At 46.5% G+C, this 16,420-nt stretch overlaps 1 protein-coding gene across 1 annotated transcript in view; it reads left to right on the forward strand.

Annotated features, from left to right (window-relative positions):
• GCC2 (GRIP and coiled-coil domain containing 2) overlaps positions 1-16,420 on the forward strand; it is a 108,246-nt gene that overhangs the window by 36,002 nt on the left and 55,824 nt on the right. The window contains exon 6 of the mRNA XM_073590486.1: positions 544-3,219. Within this exon, the coding sequence (XP_073446587.1) occupies positions 544-3,219 (2,676 nt within the window). The remainder of the gene's footprint in view (positions 1-543; positions 3,220-16,420) is intronic.

Raw genomic sequence — 16,420 nt, forward strand, 5'->3', positions numbered from 1 at the left:
GGTTGGGGACCACTGGTCTACAGCACTGTTGATGTGATGTTAGCGCTGCAGACACCTGGAGCAGAGGCCTAACGCTGGACTCGGGAGTGTCAATAATGCACAGTTTTAAAACTAACTGCAGCTGGGTAATAGGTCTTTTCTGTAATCGGGAAAACTTGTGATAAAACAACAATCTTGAGGCAGACAGTCTGTGTAATGGTCAGGTAATGTTCTTTTACCAGAAAATGTAGCTTCATCTCCTCAACCTAAACGTAACATGTACACTTAACCTATCTGAGTGTTCTTGTTTATAGGAGATTTAAGGGAGTGGCTTTTCAGAAATTATTTGCCCTGATTTAGTTCAGTTACGTGCTAGTGACCTTCAAGTCCTCAAGCTTCCTCAGTGTTTCAGTTCCACTTCTTTTCCAGCACTGCCTTTCTCACATGTTCTGTGATATCTCTGATAATTATGTTAGTCAATGTGTTAGGAAAAATTTTTCTTAGAAACCAAAAAATACATTTAATATGATTATCATTTAACGATGTATTAAATATGTTTTATAGGATGCTTCCAAGAAAGCGAGTGAACTAGAACATCTGGAGCATTCCAACAATACTCTCCTAGGAGAAATAGCAGCATTAAAAAGTGACTTGTCACAGTCCCAAATCAATCACAAGGAAGATGTAGATACTTTAAAGAAAGAACTACAAGATGCACTTATGAAACAGAAGGAGTTTACCGAACGACTGAGCCAACAAGAAGAACGAGATGAACATATAACAAAGTTGGAGAAAGCGTACCAACATATGCATCAGGACTATGAAGAAAGGATATCTCATTTGCAGAAAGACCTAGATTCTCTTGCGGAAGAGAAGGATAATGGAATGACTAAACTGAAAGATGCCCAAGCCGCTTCAGAACAGTACATTAGTGAGATTCAAGATCTTCATGCAAAAATCTTAGAGTTACAAGCTTTGCACAAAGAAGAAGTATCAAACCTAGTGCATGAGCTTGAGTCTTCCACCATTGAATCTGAGAAACAGAAAAGTACATTGCAAGAAGTAATTAATCAATATCATGAAAGAGAGAAAATGCTTGAAGAGGACAATAAATTGAGGCAAAATAATAATGAAGTATCCAAAGAACAAAATGTCTCAACTGAAAGTGAAGATGATAAAATCCAGAAGCTCAAATCTGCAGTCAAAGAATTGGATTCTCAGCAAAGTCTCTTGCGTGATGAACTCGTCTACACAAGCAATCTAAAGATTGGTCTGGAGAGGGAAGTACAGCATTTAAAGAGTGAATATTTCCATGAGCGCGAAGAATTAGAGTTTAAGGTAAATGAGCTTCAGCTTGCTATAGAGGAGTATCATAGTCTAATAGAGAAATTAAAGACAGAACTTGAGTCCACAAAAGAAGACTACAGACAGTTGTCCCAGCAAAAAAACATAGATATTCAGGGCATGAGAGATCAGCACAAGAAAGAAATGTATGAACTGAAACAGTCAATAATCTCACGGTATGAAGATGAAAAATTGTCTTTTGTCCATGAAATTCACATTTTAAAGGAGCAGTGTGAAAAACTTAATCAAGAAAAGGATGAGGCTGTCAATAGCTATGAGAACTTGCGGGAAACATTTGTCAACCTTCAGAAAGAACTTCAGGATTCTGCTGGCAAGATAAGCCGAGAGTTTGAGACCATGAAGAACCAGCAGGCTAGTGATGTCCATGAACTTCAGCAGAAACTAAGAGTTGCTTACAAGGACAAAAATGACCTTCTCGAAACAGTTAATCAGCTCCAAAGTAAAGTTGATGGGCTGACATCAAAGGAAAGTGAGTGTGAAGAACTGCAAGTCAAGATCTCCAAGTTGCACGAGAATAATGAAGAACATATAGCATCTCTGCATCAGAAAGAGGAGCTCGTAAAAGAGCTGCAGCTTAAAGTAAATGAAAATAGCCAGCAAAATGCTGAGATATCCGTTCTCCATGAAGAGATTCGAAAACTGCAAGAAATGTACAAGAGCGAGCAAGCTGCTCTTGAAGCAATGCAGCGAGAGGCTGAGAACCAGACTGTACTTAATGCACAACTCAAGAAAACTGTTGAGGAACTGACAGAAAAACTCCAAGAATCTGTGCTACCATCCCATCAAAGTGACACTGAAGATCCTCACCTCCAAATTACTTGGTGGCAGCAAAAAAATGAAGAGCTCACAGCAAGTTTACATGCCAAAGAACAATTATTAAAAGATCTCCAACTGAAAATAGAGGAGACAACCAGGCGAAACACCGAGCTATCTTCTAGTAAGGAGCATGCGAGCAAAGAAATTCTTGACATTCAGGAAATATTAAAGAGTGAGCAGATGAAAGCTTTGGATTACCAGCAAGAAGCAGAAAGTCATGTCACATTTATTGCACACTTGGAGCAAAAGGTTGAAGAGTTGACACAGAAATTGAGCACTTCTGAGCAGAGTTTAGAAGAAATGAAAAATCTCCAGCAGCAAATAGACAGCTTGCATCTTGACAAGCAAAAGACAGAGATGGACACTAGAAGGTGGCAAGATGAAGTATCGCAACTCCGTGAAGAGAAGAACGTTCTGTCTAAAGACTTTGATAGACTTAGATCTGAACACTGTCACTGTCTCTCTTCTATTGAAGAGCTAGGTGACTTGAGAAAGAAGGTACAACTGATATCGGAGGAGAAGGGTGAAGTAGCCAGGCTTCTTACAAGTAAAGAGCTGCATATAGAAACATTTGAACAACAGCTTTGTATTCTTCAGGACGTACTGACCATTGAGCGCACAGATCAAGATTTCATGGCACTGCTTGAAAATATTAACAAAGCCATTCTCCAACTAAAGGAAGAAAAGGAAAATCTAATCTCGCAGAAAAAGGAGACATCTGCTCAGCTTGAGATGCTGCATAAGGAATATGAAATGCAGTGCTTAGATCTGAGAGCCCTGTTAAGTGACTACTCTAAAGAAAAGGTACTATTGAAAGAAGAGCTGGAGGAGACACTGAGAGACAAAGAAGCACTCCAAGGAGATCTGCTAGACATGAAGCATATGCTTGAAAAATCAAAACTGGATAATCACGACTTGCTGTCTTGTATAGAAAGTCTAACTGCAGACCTGAATGCTCTACAGAAGGAAAAGCATGCTGACGTGGCTCCTAGTGAACAAGCGCAAGAGGATTTAATTGTAAAACACAAGGACGGTATGGCAGATGTGACTGATGGCGAGGTAAGGCACATCAGCCTGTGCTTGATATAGTCTCCATGTAAGAATTTTACATGATTTTTATTAGAGGTGGTTATTTTTGGCCCAAGCCATCTACTCAACACTTCAGAAGTCATATTCCCTTGTCATTAAGTCTGTGCAGTATCTACATTACTACTATTACTATTTTATGTCCCTCAATAGTTAATGAAAAGAAATGTACCAAACAGCCAAAACTAGGCTCTTGGTCCTGTATTATTTTGAGAGTTAAGAAGCCAATAAATTAACGTTTGTGATTTCTTGTGTATATTTGAGACTTCCTAATTAGGCCATGTTCGTACGTGGTGGAATATCCATGGATATTTGGTGCCAATTCATCACTGCCAATGTGTAGTAATAGACTACAGTATATGTGGATGAGGCTTTTTAACCCTATCCACAAGTGGCAAAAAAAAAATCAGCACTCGTTTCTGGGCCAAAATCAGCCCATGTTAATTGACTTTTACCATGCTCATATATGTAGTTCACATGGGCCGACAATCGTTAATAAGGCTGATGTGTCTTCATACAGTGACTTTTTCTGCAGCACATCCCCTATTTACACAAGGCAGTGTCTTCCTGATGATTTTTAGAGATGAGCATATTGATTTGCAGGACCCCAGTCCAGTGGCCAAGTTAATAGTCTATCGGCACCAGATAGGAGCCTGCTGGAATTGCTGCTGCCTCTTTTGATGTGTAGGCCCAACATGATTTTATCACTAAGGCATAACGCATGAATGACGTTCTGCTGGGCCCACTAATCAGAAGAGCTGTCGTGGATGTCGTCAGGTAAGAGGAGGTTTGCTCCCAGCCGGCGTCCCCTGTACCTTTTGGTCCTGCGAATTGATTCGCTAATGATTTTCATACCAGCATGCATATTCCAATCATTATTTTTACTCATCATTCAGCTGTTTGGCAGCATGTTTACACTGACCGATAATCTGAAATGAGCATTCTTGTGTAATGCTTGTTGTAAATCAGCCTTTTCCATTTCGTAATGATGAGCATAAAATATGTAGCGAATTTGTTCTAAAATCCAAAATATCTGCCACATCTCACTTGTGCACATTGTCATCAGTACTTTTAACAGGATTTTTTTTTTTTTTTTTTTACAGTATCCCTCTTCATGGTAAAGGATAGTAATTTATTATTTTCTATACAGTGAAAGAAAAGGTATACAGGGTGGGCCATTTATATGGATACACCTGGGTGGGCTATTGATATGGATACACCTGGGTGGGCCAACTTCAAAATGGCCACCATGGTCACCACCCATCTTGAAAAGTTTTCCCCCTCTCATATACTAATGTGCCATAAACAGGAAGTTGATATCACCCATCATTCCCATTTACTGTATATACTCGCGTATAAGCCGAGATTTTCAGCCCATTTTTTTGGGCTGAAAGTCCCCCCCCCCCCCCCCCCCCCCCTCGGCTTATACGCGAGTCATATACCGGGGGTCGGCGGGGGTGTCAGAGATCATACTTGCCTCCTCCTGGCGCGGGCTCTGCAGGCCCCCTGCTTGTCCCACGGCCTCCGGCGCCTGCCTTCAGCGGTCACGTGGTACCACTCATTAAAGACATGAGTATGCGCATATTCATGTCTTTAATGAGTGGTATCACGTGACCGCTGAATGCAGGCGTCGGAGACCGTGGGAGAATGGGGCTGCAGAGACCGCGCCAGGAGGGAGTATAGCGATATTCACCTGTCCCCGTTCCCACGCTTCCTGCCGCCGCCGTGTCCTCTGGCTGTGATGTTCAGGTCAGAGGGCGCGGTGACGTTGTTAGTGCGCGCCGCGCCCGCTGCTGCCTGAACGTCACTGAGAGATGACGTGGGAAAGGGGATAGGTGAATATCTCAGGTGCCAGGTCCTGAGCCAGCAGCGACGGAGAGGTGAGTATGTCATTTTTTTTTATTTGCAGCAGCAGCATATGGGGATTATTCTCTGGGGCATCTTATGGAGCATCTTATGGGGGCCTATTCTATGGAGCATCTTATGGAAGCCTATTCTATGGAGCATCTTATGGGGGCATATTCTGTGGAGCATCTTATGGGGGCATATTCTATGGAGCATCTTATGGGGGCATATTCTGTGGAGCATCTTATGGGGCAGCATATTCTAGGGAGCATCTTATGGGGCCATAAACTTTATGGAGCAGCATATGGGGCATATTATTCTATGGTGCATCTTATGGGGCCATTATTAACCTTTATGGAGCATTATATGGGGTGTATGTTGTATGGAGCATCTTATGGGGCCATTATTAACCTTTGTGCAGCATTATATTGGGCGTATTTTGTATGGCGCATCTTATGGGGCCCATCATGAACTGTATGGAGCATTATATGGGGCTCTTGATTCAATATGGATATTCAAAAACAATTTACCTACTGATGTCTCAATTCATTTTACTTTTATTGGTATCTATTTTTATTTTTGAAATTTACCAGTAGCTGCTGCATTTTCCACCCTAGGCTTATACGCGAGTTAATAAGTTTTTTGAGGCAAAATTAGGGGGGTCGGCTAATAGACACGAGTATATACGGTAATTTAGGTGTATCCATATAAATGTCCCACCCAGGTCTAACCTTATAAATGTCCCACCCTGTACAAGCCCCCTGGCCATAGCATGATACAGATGCACGAGGGCCTGTGGACACTTGGGAAGTAATGTCAACATATAGCTGTCATAGCTTCAAAAATGAGATGTGAACATAGGCGTAATCACAGATCCTATGTGAAACCCTGTAAAAAAAAAAAAATAAATAATCTATTCTATTATTTCTAAACACTGTTTTTCGGTGATTCCTTTATATCCCTGTTCATACTGCACCCACACACACAAATGATACACCATTTGAAAAGTAAACTTGCTCCGTTCAGCAAGAAAATAGCAGTAAGGAAAAATGACCTGCAGCTGGCCCCACAGTACCCCAAAGCATTTGCATTTGTATACATGCACTGCTTTTTCGGGGACTACTTCACCCCACACACGCACACACACGATACACCATTTGAAAGGTAAACTTGCTCCTTTCAGCAATAAAACAGCCAAACAAACCACAAATTCACAATTTTAAAACTAAATACAGTTTAAACATTCATTTTCTCCTTCGCCTCATTGGGGGACACAGATACTGTGGGTGTATGCTTCTGCCGCTTGGAGGCTGACACTAAGTGAAAAAAGAGGTTAGCTCCTCCTCCGTCGTATACACCCTCGCCCCTATTGCGGGCGGAACTCAGTTTTTTTGCTTAGTGTCTTTGGAGGCACACATGTCTGGGTTTCTCCAGACTTCTTTTATTCATTAAGATAAGACAGGGGAGACGGATCCTATTGAAAGGGTCCGATTTCCCCAAACCAACAACGGGCGAGCACGTGCAAGTGTCCCTCCACGTATCCTCTCCCGCGACTTTAGACATGATGCCGGACTTAGCCCTGTCCCCCCCTAGGTATAGAAACCATAGGCTTGCACAGAGGCACCAGACTAGTCTGTACGGCCCCCACTGCTCCACCAACGCTAGACGGCGGTGCGGCAAGGCGGCGGACGGTCCCTCTCCTCACCCCCTGAAGGGGTTAGACGGAGCTAGGGTGCCTGCACCGTCCAGAATTTAACCCCATCCCCTCTACCTGGTGTGCTAGATCCAGAGTCAGGTATGGAGGGCTGGGGAGGGCTCTGCGGCAGTGTTCCGGGGAAGCTCCAGGCATCTTAGGGAGTGTAAGGCAATCCTCCTTCCCTCTCCTCCCTTCTGCCTCCTTCCGCCAGGTGGGGACGCCGGCGGCAGGGATCGCAGGGGGAAAAGGCAGAGGCCGCCAGCGCGCCCCCCCCTGCGGCGGGCATGCAAAATTTAGCCCACGGCTTCGGCCGTGACTAGGCCGCAGGCGGAAGTTCCGCCCCCGACGTGACGTCATTTCCGGCGCCGCCCCCCGGGCTAGAGCGGACGCCGAACAAGTTGAGCCCCTAGCTTCATCGCAGGGTAGGCCGCGACTGGGAGAGGAACGTCCCGGCCTACCCAGAGGAAGGGAAGGCTGGGCAGCGGAGCGCAGCGGCAGGGACACGTGGGGACACAGGACGGGGTAAGTGTGACCCCCGACCCTAGGGGCGCGCTACGGGCGATTTAAAGGTGGTTTTTTCCTCCTCCTCCCTTCCCCTCAACCCTCATATAAATTAGGCCTGGCAGCAATAGACCGAAAAGGGTAAATCGCACACGTTCCTTTATGCCGCATTCATTTCTTGTGGGGTTAGGTGTCCATGAGCACAGAGCCAGAAGCCTGTGACTCCGAACGTGCCCAGGAACCCTCCCCTGCTACTGTAGCCAAGGTGTCCCCGGAGGGGGCCCTATCTCTGTCACAGTCCATGGTGTCGCTTACGAGAGCATTAGAGTCCCTTCTTGCCCCAGATAGGGGCAGGGACAATGGCTCGCCGGCCTTAGAGGGAACCTCCACCTCATAAAAGCTTCCGGCCTGCAGGGGCCTCTCTGACTCCAGGCAGACCCGGAGGAATTGAATCCACACGGTGTCTCCAAGTCCATCCGCTGCCTGGGCATCCGTAAGCTCTGCTTCTCGCTCCCCGTCACCAGTGGTTGATAGCGAGCAGACCTCAGATTGCGACTCAGACGAGCCCCTTAAACCTGGACACTCCAGGGTCACGTGAAACAGTGGACAGCCTCATAGAAGCCGTCAATCAGACCCTGGGGATTGAGGATGATCCCGCAGCGGCTACGGGGCATAAAGTGGCATTTAAGCGAGTGAAGCGCCCGCACAGAATTTTTTCCTCTCACCTGGAGTTTGAGGACATAGTGCAGCGGCACAGAGAACGTCCAGACAGGCGTTTCTTGGGTCAAAAGGCATTCGAAACAAGGTATCCGTTTGCTCCGGACCTCCGTAGAAAATGGATGGAATCCCCGTTGGGGATCCTCCAGTTTCGCGCCTAGCCACTAAGACCCTGCAATCCGTCCCTAGGGTTTCCTCAATTAAGGATCCCTCGGATCGCCTTATAGAGAGCTTAGCTCGCTCAGTATATGAGGCGTCAGGGTCAGCGCTCGCTCCCTCATTCGCAGCAACTTGGGTAGCCAAGGCTATGATATCATGGTCAGCAACATTAAACAAGGTCGCGCAGGATCTACCTGCAGAGATTTCTGAGGTCGCAGGTCAGATGGCAATGACCGGAGACAATGTAATCAATGCGTTTTGGGATGCGGACAATTGCTCGGCACTTGCTGCCGCTAATGCAATTTCTGTCAGAAGAGTCTTATGGTTAAGGACATGGCGAGCCGATCCTACTTCTAAGAAGTCCTTGACTTCCCTGCCTTATCAGTGCGGCCACCTATTTGGGGAGAAGTTGGATCAACTTATCTCCGACTCCATAGGAGGAAAGAACGGGTTTCTCCCTCAACAAAAGGGCAAAACGCTTTTTCCGTCACCCGTTTTCAGGCACGTTTTCGGGCCTTCCGCAACCCCAGGTGGACTACAGCGGCCAATTCCACAGCCTCAGGTCGCCCCAACCAGGATAGGGAGCGGCAGGTCTCATATAGAGCCAACCCATTGGGGAGAAGCAGCCCAGATCGAGGGGATCCAGATCCCAAAGATCGTCGGCTGAATGACTCGAGGCCTTTACCAGACGACACCGTCAAGGTGGGCGGCCGCCTACTCTGGTTTCACTACGTGTGGGTCAATGTCGCTCATGACGCATGGGGAAAGGAATCGGTGGCCTCGGGTTACGGAATAGAATTTGTCAGACGGTTTTTTCTTCTCGGCTTCCCAGGGTGGATACCCAGGCAAGGGCTCTATTGGGAGCCATCAAATCGCTCCAGCACAATGGAGTCATTGTTCCAGTGCCGGAACATGAAAGAGCTCAGGGGTTCTTTTCCAACCTTTTTGCGGTTCCCGAAAAGGACGGGTCTGTCAGGCCTGTTTTGGACCTGAAGCTTCTGAACAAATTCATCAGGATCAGACATTTCCGGATGGAGTCTCTCCATTCAGTCATATCGGCATGGAGCAGTGAAGATACTTGGCCTCAATAGACAACCAGGACGCATATCTGCATATTCGCATTTTTCCTCCTCATCAGAGGTTTCTACGCTTCACCATCGGCGATCAACATTTTCAGTTCTTAGCGCTACCCTTCGGGCTAGCCACGGCTCCCAGAGTGTTCACAAAGGTTATGGCAGTTGTCATGGCCACACTGCATTCTCGAGGCATAGTCGTCTTGCCTTATCTGGACGACCGCTTGGTTAAGGGCCCGTCAACACGGGCATGCGAGGAAAAGGTCAACATCACGCTAGATACTCTTGCCCGCTTAGGATGGTTGGCAATGCAAAGAAGTCATCCCTTGTGCCAGCTCAGAGGATCTCCTTCCTAGGAATGATCTTCGACACTTGCCGAGGGTTGGTAATTCTCCCTCAGGAAAAGGCGCTAGCTCTCTCCGGCAGGGAGTCTGTACACTTCGCCAACCAGTCCCTCATACCATCCGATCCGGGATGAGGATTCTAGGGAAAATGGTGGCAGCAATGGAAGCGATACCTGTCGCCCAGTTCCACCTTCGCCCCTGCAGTACGCCCTCTTGTCAGCCTGGGACAAGAATCCTTTCACGCTCGATCGGCGGTGCTGACTGTCCTCTCAAGTCAGGCAGTCGCTCGGATGGTGGATAACCAGTTCCTCTCTGGCCCAGGGGAAACCTTTCCCCCCAGATCATTGACTGGTAATGACAACCGACGCCAGTCTCCTCGGTGGGGGAGCGGTGTTTCGCCACCACACAGCCCAGGGACGTTGGTCGGCACAGGAGGCACGCCTCCCGATCAACTTATTGGAGATACGAGCAATTCGGCTGGCTCTGCAGAAGTTTCTTCACTTTCTAGCAGGCCACCCTGTCTGGATTCCATCGGACAATGCCACAGCGGTGACTTACATAAATCAAGGGGGCACCCGCAGCAGAGCAACCAGAGGCGGCGCTCGTTCTTCAGTGGGCCGAAGCAAACCACTCGGTGATTTCGGCGGTCCACATCCCGGGGCGTGGAAAATTGGGCGGCAGACTTTCTCAGCCAGCAGGGTCTTGCATCCGGAAAGGGGCCTCTACATCTTGAAGTTTTTCAGCAGATTTGTCAACTGTGGGAAGCTCCGGATGTGGACCTGATGGCTTCCAGAGTGAATGCCAAGGTGCCCACATATGTCGCTCAGGCCAGGGACCCGCAGGCATTCGCGGTGGACGCGTGCGTTCTGCCATGGAACCAGTTTCGCCTCCCATATCTATTTCCCCCACTGCCACTACTTCCGAGAGTCATCAAAAAGATCAAGACGGAAGGGGTGCCGGCGATCCTGCTGGCCCCGTCGAGCGTGGGACGCTGATCTAATGCAGCTGCTCGCCGACGTTCCTTGGCACCTGCCAGAGCGCCCAGATCTACTGTCTCAAGGGCCGATTTGCCACCCGAACTCAGGGACCTTGTGTTTGACGGCATGGCCGTTGAATCTTGGATTCTAACCCAGGCAGGGTTCGGGAGCGAGGTGGTCGCTACAATGATTGGCGCCCAGAAGTCTGCTTCAGCACGAATTTACCACCACACCTGGAAGGTGTTCTTTGCTTGGTGTTGACTCCGCGGTGTTTCCCCGCTGGTATTCTCGATCCCCAACATCTTGGCTTTTCTCCAGTCAGGCTTAGAGAGCCCGGATAGCCCAGTCGGTAGAGCATTAAACTCTGGCTTTGCCCCAGGTTCCCTCAGGAGACAAATATCGGCCTTATCCGTCCTGTTCCAGCGCAGAATTGCTACTAATTTGCAGGTGAAGACTTTTCATTCAGGGAGTCTCCCACTTGGTACCTCCCTAGAAGACGCCTATGGACGCCTGGGACCTGAACATGGTCCTAAGTGTTCTGCAGGAAGCTCCATTTGAACCGCTTCAGAATATCTCTTTGAGGTACCTTACCTGGGAAGTGGTATTCCTAGTGGCCATCACTTCCATAAGGCGGGTTTCAGAGCTGGCGGCCCTATCCTGCCGAGCTCCGTTCCTCACGTTCCATAGGGATAAGGTGGTCCTCAGACCAGCCCCTCCTTTTCGGCCGAAAGTCGTGTCCTCTGTTCACATTAATGAAGATGTTGTTTTGCCTTCATTTTGTCCAGCACCGGTGCGCCATGTGGAGAAGGCTCTTCACACGTTAGACCTGGTAAAAGCCCTCCGGAGGTACGTGTCCCGGACGGCACCCTTTCGTCAGACGGACACGCTGTTCGTGCTCCCCCAAGGGCGCAGGAAGGGACTCACTGCCTCAAAATCGACCATAGCCAGATGGATTCGTTGAACGATTCAGGAGTCCTACCGCATTAGAGGCACGCCGATTCCAGCAGGGATCGTAGCGCACGCAACCCGAGCAGGGGGCGCCTTTTGGGCGCTTCGGCACCAGGCTTCGACGGAACAGGTTTGCAAGGCAGCAACCTGGTCCAGCCTGCACACATTTGCCAAACATTATAATATCCATGCTCAGGCCTCGGCGGATGCGAGCCTGGGTAGAAGGATTCTCCAAGCAGCGGTGGCGTACCTGTTAAACAAGAGGTGCATGTAGCTTGGATCGGTGAGTCAATTTCCCACCCAGGGACTGCTTTAGGACGTCCCACAGTATCTGTGTCCCCCAATGAGGCGATGGAGAAACATAGATTTTTGTGATAACTCACCGCTCATTGGGGGACACAGCACCCACCCTATTAGCCAGTTGGCTCTGTTTCTGTTTAGTTAATACGCATTTATTTATGTGATATAAGGGTGATCCTTTTCTAGACATGTTGTACCTGTATTAAGGCTGATTTTGTTGTCCTACTGCTTTGGCACCAAACTGAGTTCCATCTGCAATAGGGGCGAGGGTGTAAACGACGGCGGAGGAGCTAACCTCTTTTTTCACTTAGTGTCAGCCTCCAAGTGGCAGAAGCATACACCCACAGTATCTGTGTCCCCCAATGAGCGTCTCGGAGAAAAGGATTTTACGGTGAGTTATCTCAAAAATCCATGTTTCATAAACCTGCAGAAAGACACAATAACCTGCAGGTGGCACCTCAACCGGAAAACATTTTTTGGCCTCTGCTTATCAAAACAATTTATTGTATTACCAATCTACATAGATAAATACCTGTCTGTGTTCATCATCTAATGAAATACATTTACATTTGACCAGCTTGCTTTTTCTGAAATTGCCTGTGCCCCCGATGACCTAAAGTGCGAAAATTTCTCACGGGCCAAGCTATGTATATACGTATATGTATATGTGCGTGTGTGTATGTATATGTATGTGTGTGTGTGTGTGTGTTTATATATTATATACACATACAGTACAGACCAAATGTTTGGACACACCTCATTCAAATAGTTTTCTTTATTTTCATGACTATGAAAATTGTAGATTCACTCTGAAGGCATCAAGACTATGAATTAACACATGTGGAATTATATAATTAACAAAAAGTGTGAAACAACTGAAAATGCTGTATGTCTTATATTCTAGGTTCTTCAAAGTAGCCACCTTTTGCTTTGATTACTGCTTTGCACACTCTTGGCATTCTCTTGGTGGGCTTCAAGAGGTAGTCACCGGAAATGGTTTTCACTTCACAGGTGTGCCCTGTCATATTTAATAAGTGGGATTTCTTGCCTTATAAATGGGGTTGGGACCATCAGTTGTGTTGTGCAGAAGTCTGCTGGATACACAGCTGATAGTCCTACTGAATAGACTGTTAGAATTTGTATTATGGCAAGAAAAAAGCAGCTCAGTAAAGAAAAACAAGTTGCCATCATTAAGAAATGAAGGTCAGTCAGTCTGAAAAATTGGGAAAACTTTGAAAGTGCAAAAACCATCAAGCGCTACAAAGAAACTGGCTCCCATGAGGACCGCCCCAGGAAAGGAAGACCAAGAGTCACCTCTGCTGCAGAGGATAAGTTCATCCAAGTCACCAGCCTCAGAAATTGCCGGTTAACAGCAGCTCAGATTAGAGACCAGGTCAATGCCACACAGAGTTCTAGCAGCAGACACATCTCTACAACAGCTGTTAAGAGGAGACTTTGTGCAGCAGGCCTTCATGGTAAAATAGCTGCTAGGAAACCACTGCTAAGGACAAGCAACAAGTAGAAGAGACTTGTTTGGGCTAAAGAACACAAGGAATGGACATTAGACCAGTGGCATTCGGTTCTTTGGTCTGATGAGTCCAAATTTGAGATCTTTGGTTCCAACCACAGTGTCTTTGTGCGACGCAGAAAAGGTGAACGGATGGACTCTATATGCCTGGTTCCCACCGTGAAGCATGGAGCAAGAGGTGTGATGGTGTGGGGGTGCTTTGCTGGTGACACTGTTCAGGATTTATTCAAAATTGAAGGCATACTGAACCAGCATGGCTACCACAGCATCTTGCAGCGGCATGCTATTTCATCCGGTTTGCGTTTAGTTGGACCATCATTTATTTTTCAACAGGACAATGAGCCCAAGCACACCTCCAGGCTGTGTAAGGGCTATTTGACCAAGAAGGAGAGTGATGGGGTGTTACGCCAGATGACCTGGCCTCCACAGTCACCAGACCTGAACCCAATCGAGATGGTTTGGGGTGAGCTGGACCGCAGAGTGAAGGCAAAAGGGCCAACAAGTGCTAAGCATCTCTGGGAACTCCTTCAAGACTGTTGAAAGACCATTTCCGGTGACTACCTCTTGAAGCTCATCAAGAGAATGCCAAGAATGTGCAAAGCAGTAATCAAAGTAAAAGGTGGCTACTTTGAAAAACCTAGAATATTAGATATATTTTCACTTCGTGTTTCACACTTTTTTGTTAATTATATAATTCCACATCACATGTGTTAATTTATAGTTTTGATGCCTTCAGAGTGAATCTACAATTTTCATAGTCATGAAAATAAAGAAAACTTTTTGAATGAGGTGTCCAAACGTTTAGTCTGAACTGTGTGTGTGTGTGTGTGTGTGTGTGTATGTATGTGTGTGTATATATATATATATATATATATATATATATATATATATATATATATATATACAGTGCCTACAAGTAGTATTCAACCCCCTGCAAATTTAGCAGGTTTGATAAGATGCAAATAAGTTAGAGCCTTCAAACTTCACACAAGAGCAGGATTTATTAACAGATGCATAAATCTTACAAACCAAAAAGTTATGTTGCTCAGTTAAATTTTAATAAATTTTAAACATACAAGTGTGGATCAATTATTATTCAACCCCTAGGTTTAATATTTTGTGGAATAACCCTTGTTTGCAATTACAGCTAATAATCGTCTTTTATAAGACCTGATCAGGCCGGCACAGGTCTCTGGAGTTATCTTGGCCCACTCCTCCATGCAGATCTTCTCCAAGTTATCTAGGTTCTTTGGGTGTCTCATGTGGACTTTAATCTTGAGCTCCTTCCACAAGTTTTCAATTGGGTTAAGGTCAGGAGACTGACTAGGCCACTCCAACACCTTGATTTTTTTTGCCTCTTGAACCAGGCCTTGGTTTTCTTGGCTTTGTGCTTTGGGTCATTGTCTTGTTGAAAGATGAAATGACGACCCATCTTAAGATCCTTGATGGAGGAGCGGAGGTTCTTGGCCAAAATCTCCAGGTAGGCCGTGCTATCCATCTTCCCATGGATGCGGACCAGATGGCCAGGCCCCTTGGCTGAGAAACAGCCCCACAGCATGATGCTGCCACCACCATGCTTGACTGTAGGGATGGTATTCTTGGGGTCGTATGCAGTGCCATCCAGTCTCCAAACGTCACGTGTGTGGTTGGCACCAAAGATCTCGATCTTGGTCTCATCAGACCAGAGAACCTTGAACCAGTCTGTCTCAGAGTCCTCCAAGTGATCATGAGCAAACTGTAGACGAGCCTTGACATGACGCTTTGAAAGTAAAGGTACCTTACGGGCTCGTCTGGAACGGAGACCATTGCGGTGGAGTACGTTACTTATGGTATTGACTGAAACCAATGTCCCCACTGCCATGAGATCTTCCCGGAGCTCCTTCCTTGTTGTCCTTGGGTTAGCCTTGACTCTTCGGACAAGCCTGGCCTCGGCACGGGAGGAAACTTTCAAAGGCTGTCCAGGCCGTGGAAGGCTAACAGTAGTTCCATAAGCCTTCCACTTCCGGATGATGCTCCCAACAGTGGAGACAGGTAGGCACAACTCCTTGGAAAGGGTTTTGTACCCCTTGCCAGCCTTGTGACCCTCCACGATCTTGTCTCTGATGGCCTTGGAATGCTCCTTTGTCTTTCCCATGTTGACCATGTATGAGTGCTGTTCACAAGTTTGGGGAGGGTCTTAAATAGTCAGAAAAGGCTGGAAAAAGAGATAATTAATCCAAACATGTGAAGCTCATTGTTCTTTGTGTCTGAAATACTTCTTAATACTTTAGGGGAACCAAACAGAATTCTGGTGGTTTGAGGGGTTGAATAATAAATAACCCTCTGAATAAACTTTTCACAATTTAAAAAAAAATTAAACAAAGAAATAACATTCTTTTTTGCTGCAGTGCATTTCACACTTCCAGGCTGATATCCAGTCCAAATGTCACAATGCCAAGTTAATTCCGAATGTGTAAACCTGCTAAATCTGCAGGGGGTTGAATATTACTTGTAGGCACTGTATATATAATAAAATATATATTACGTACACACACACACACACACACACACACACACACACACACACACACACACTGCTCAAAAAAATAAAGTGAACACTTAAACAACAGAATACAACTCCAAGTAACTCAAACTTCTGTGAAATCAAGCTGTCCACTTAGGATTGATTGAACACTGATTGACAATCAATTTCACATGCTGTTGTGCAAATGGAATGGACAACAGATGGAAATTATTGGCAATTATCAAAACACGCCCAATAACGAAGTGGTTCTGCACTTGGGGACCACAGACCACATCTCAGTACCAATGTTTTCTGGCTGTTTTGGTCACTTTTGAATGTTGGTTGTGCTTTCACACTCGTGATAGCATGAGACGAACTCTACAACCCACACAAGTGGCTCAGGTAGTGCAGCTCATCCAGGATGACACATCAATGCAAGCTGTGGCAAGAAGGTTTGCTGTGTCTGTCAGCATAGTGTCCAGAGGCTGGAGGCACTACCAGGAGACGGTGTTGGGCTGTGAGCAAAACACCCATATTTGTGGACGTCGGGCCCTCAGACCATCCTCATAGAGTCAGTTTCTAA

Source organism: Dendrobates tinctorius, unplaced genomic scaffold (genome assembly GCF_039654945.1).
Source record: "Dendrobates tinctorius isolate UK_male_01 unplaced genomic scaffold, ASM3965494v1 ptg000117l, whole genome shotgun sequence".
In the NCBI taxonomy this organism is placed as follows: domain Eukaryota; kingdom Metazoa; phylum Chordata; class Amphibia; order Anura; family Dendrobatidae; genus Dendrobates; species Dendrobates tinctorius.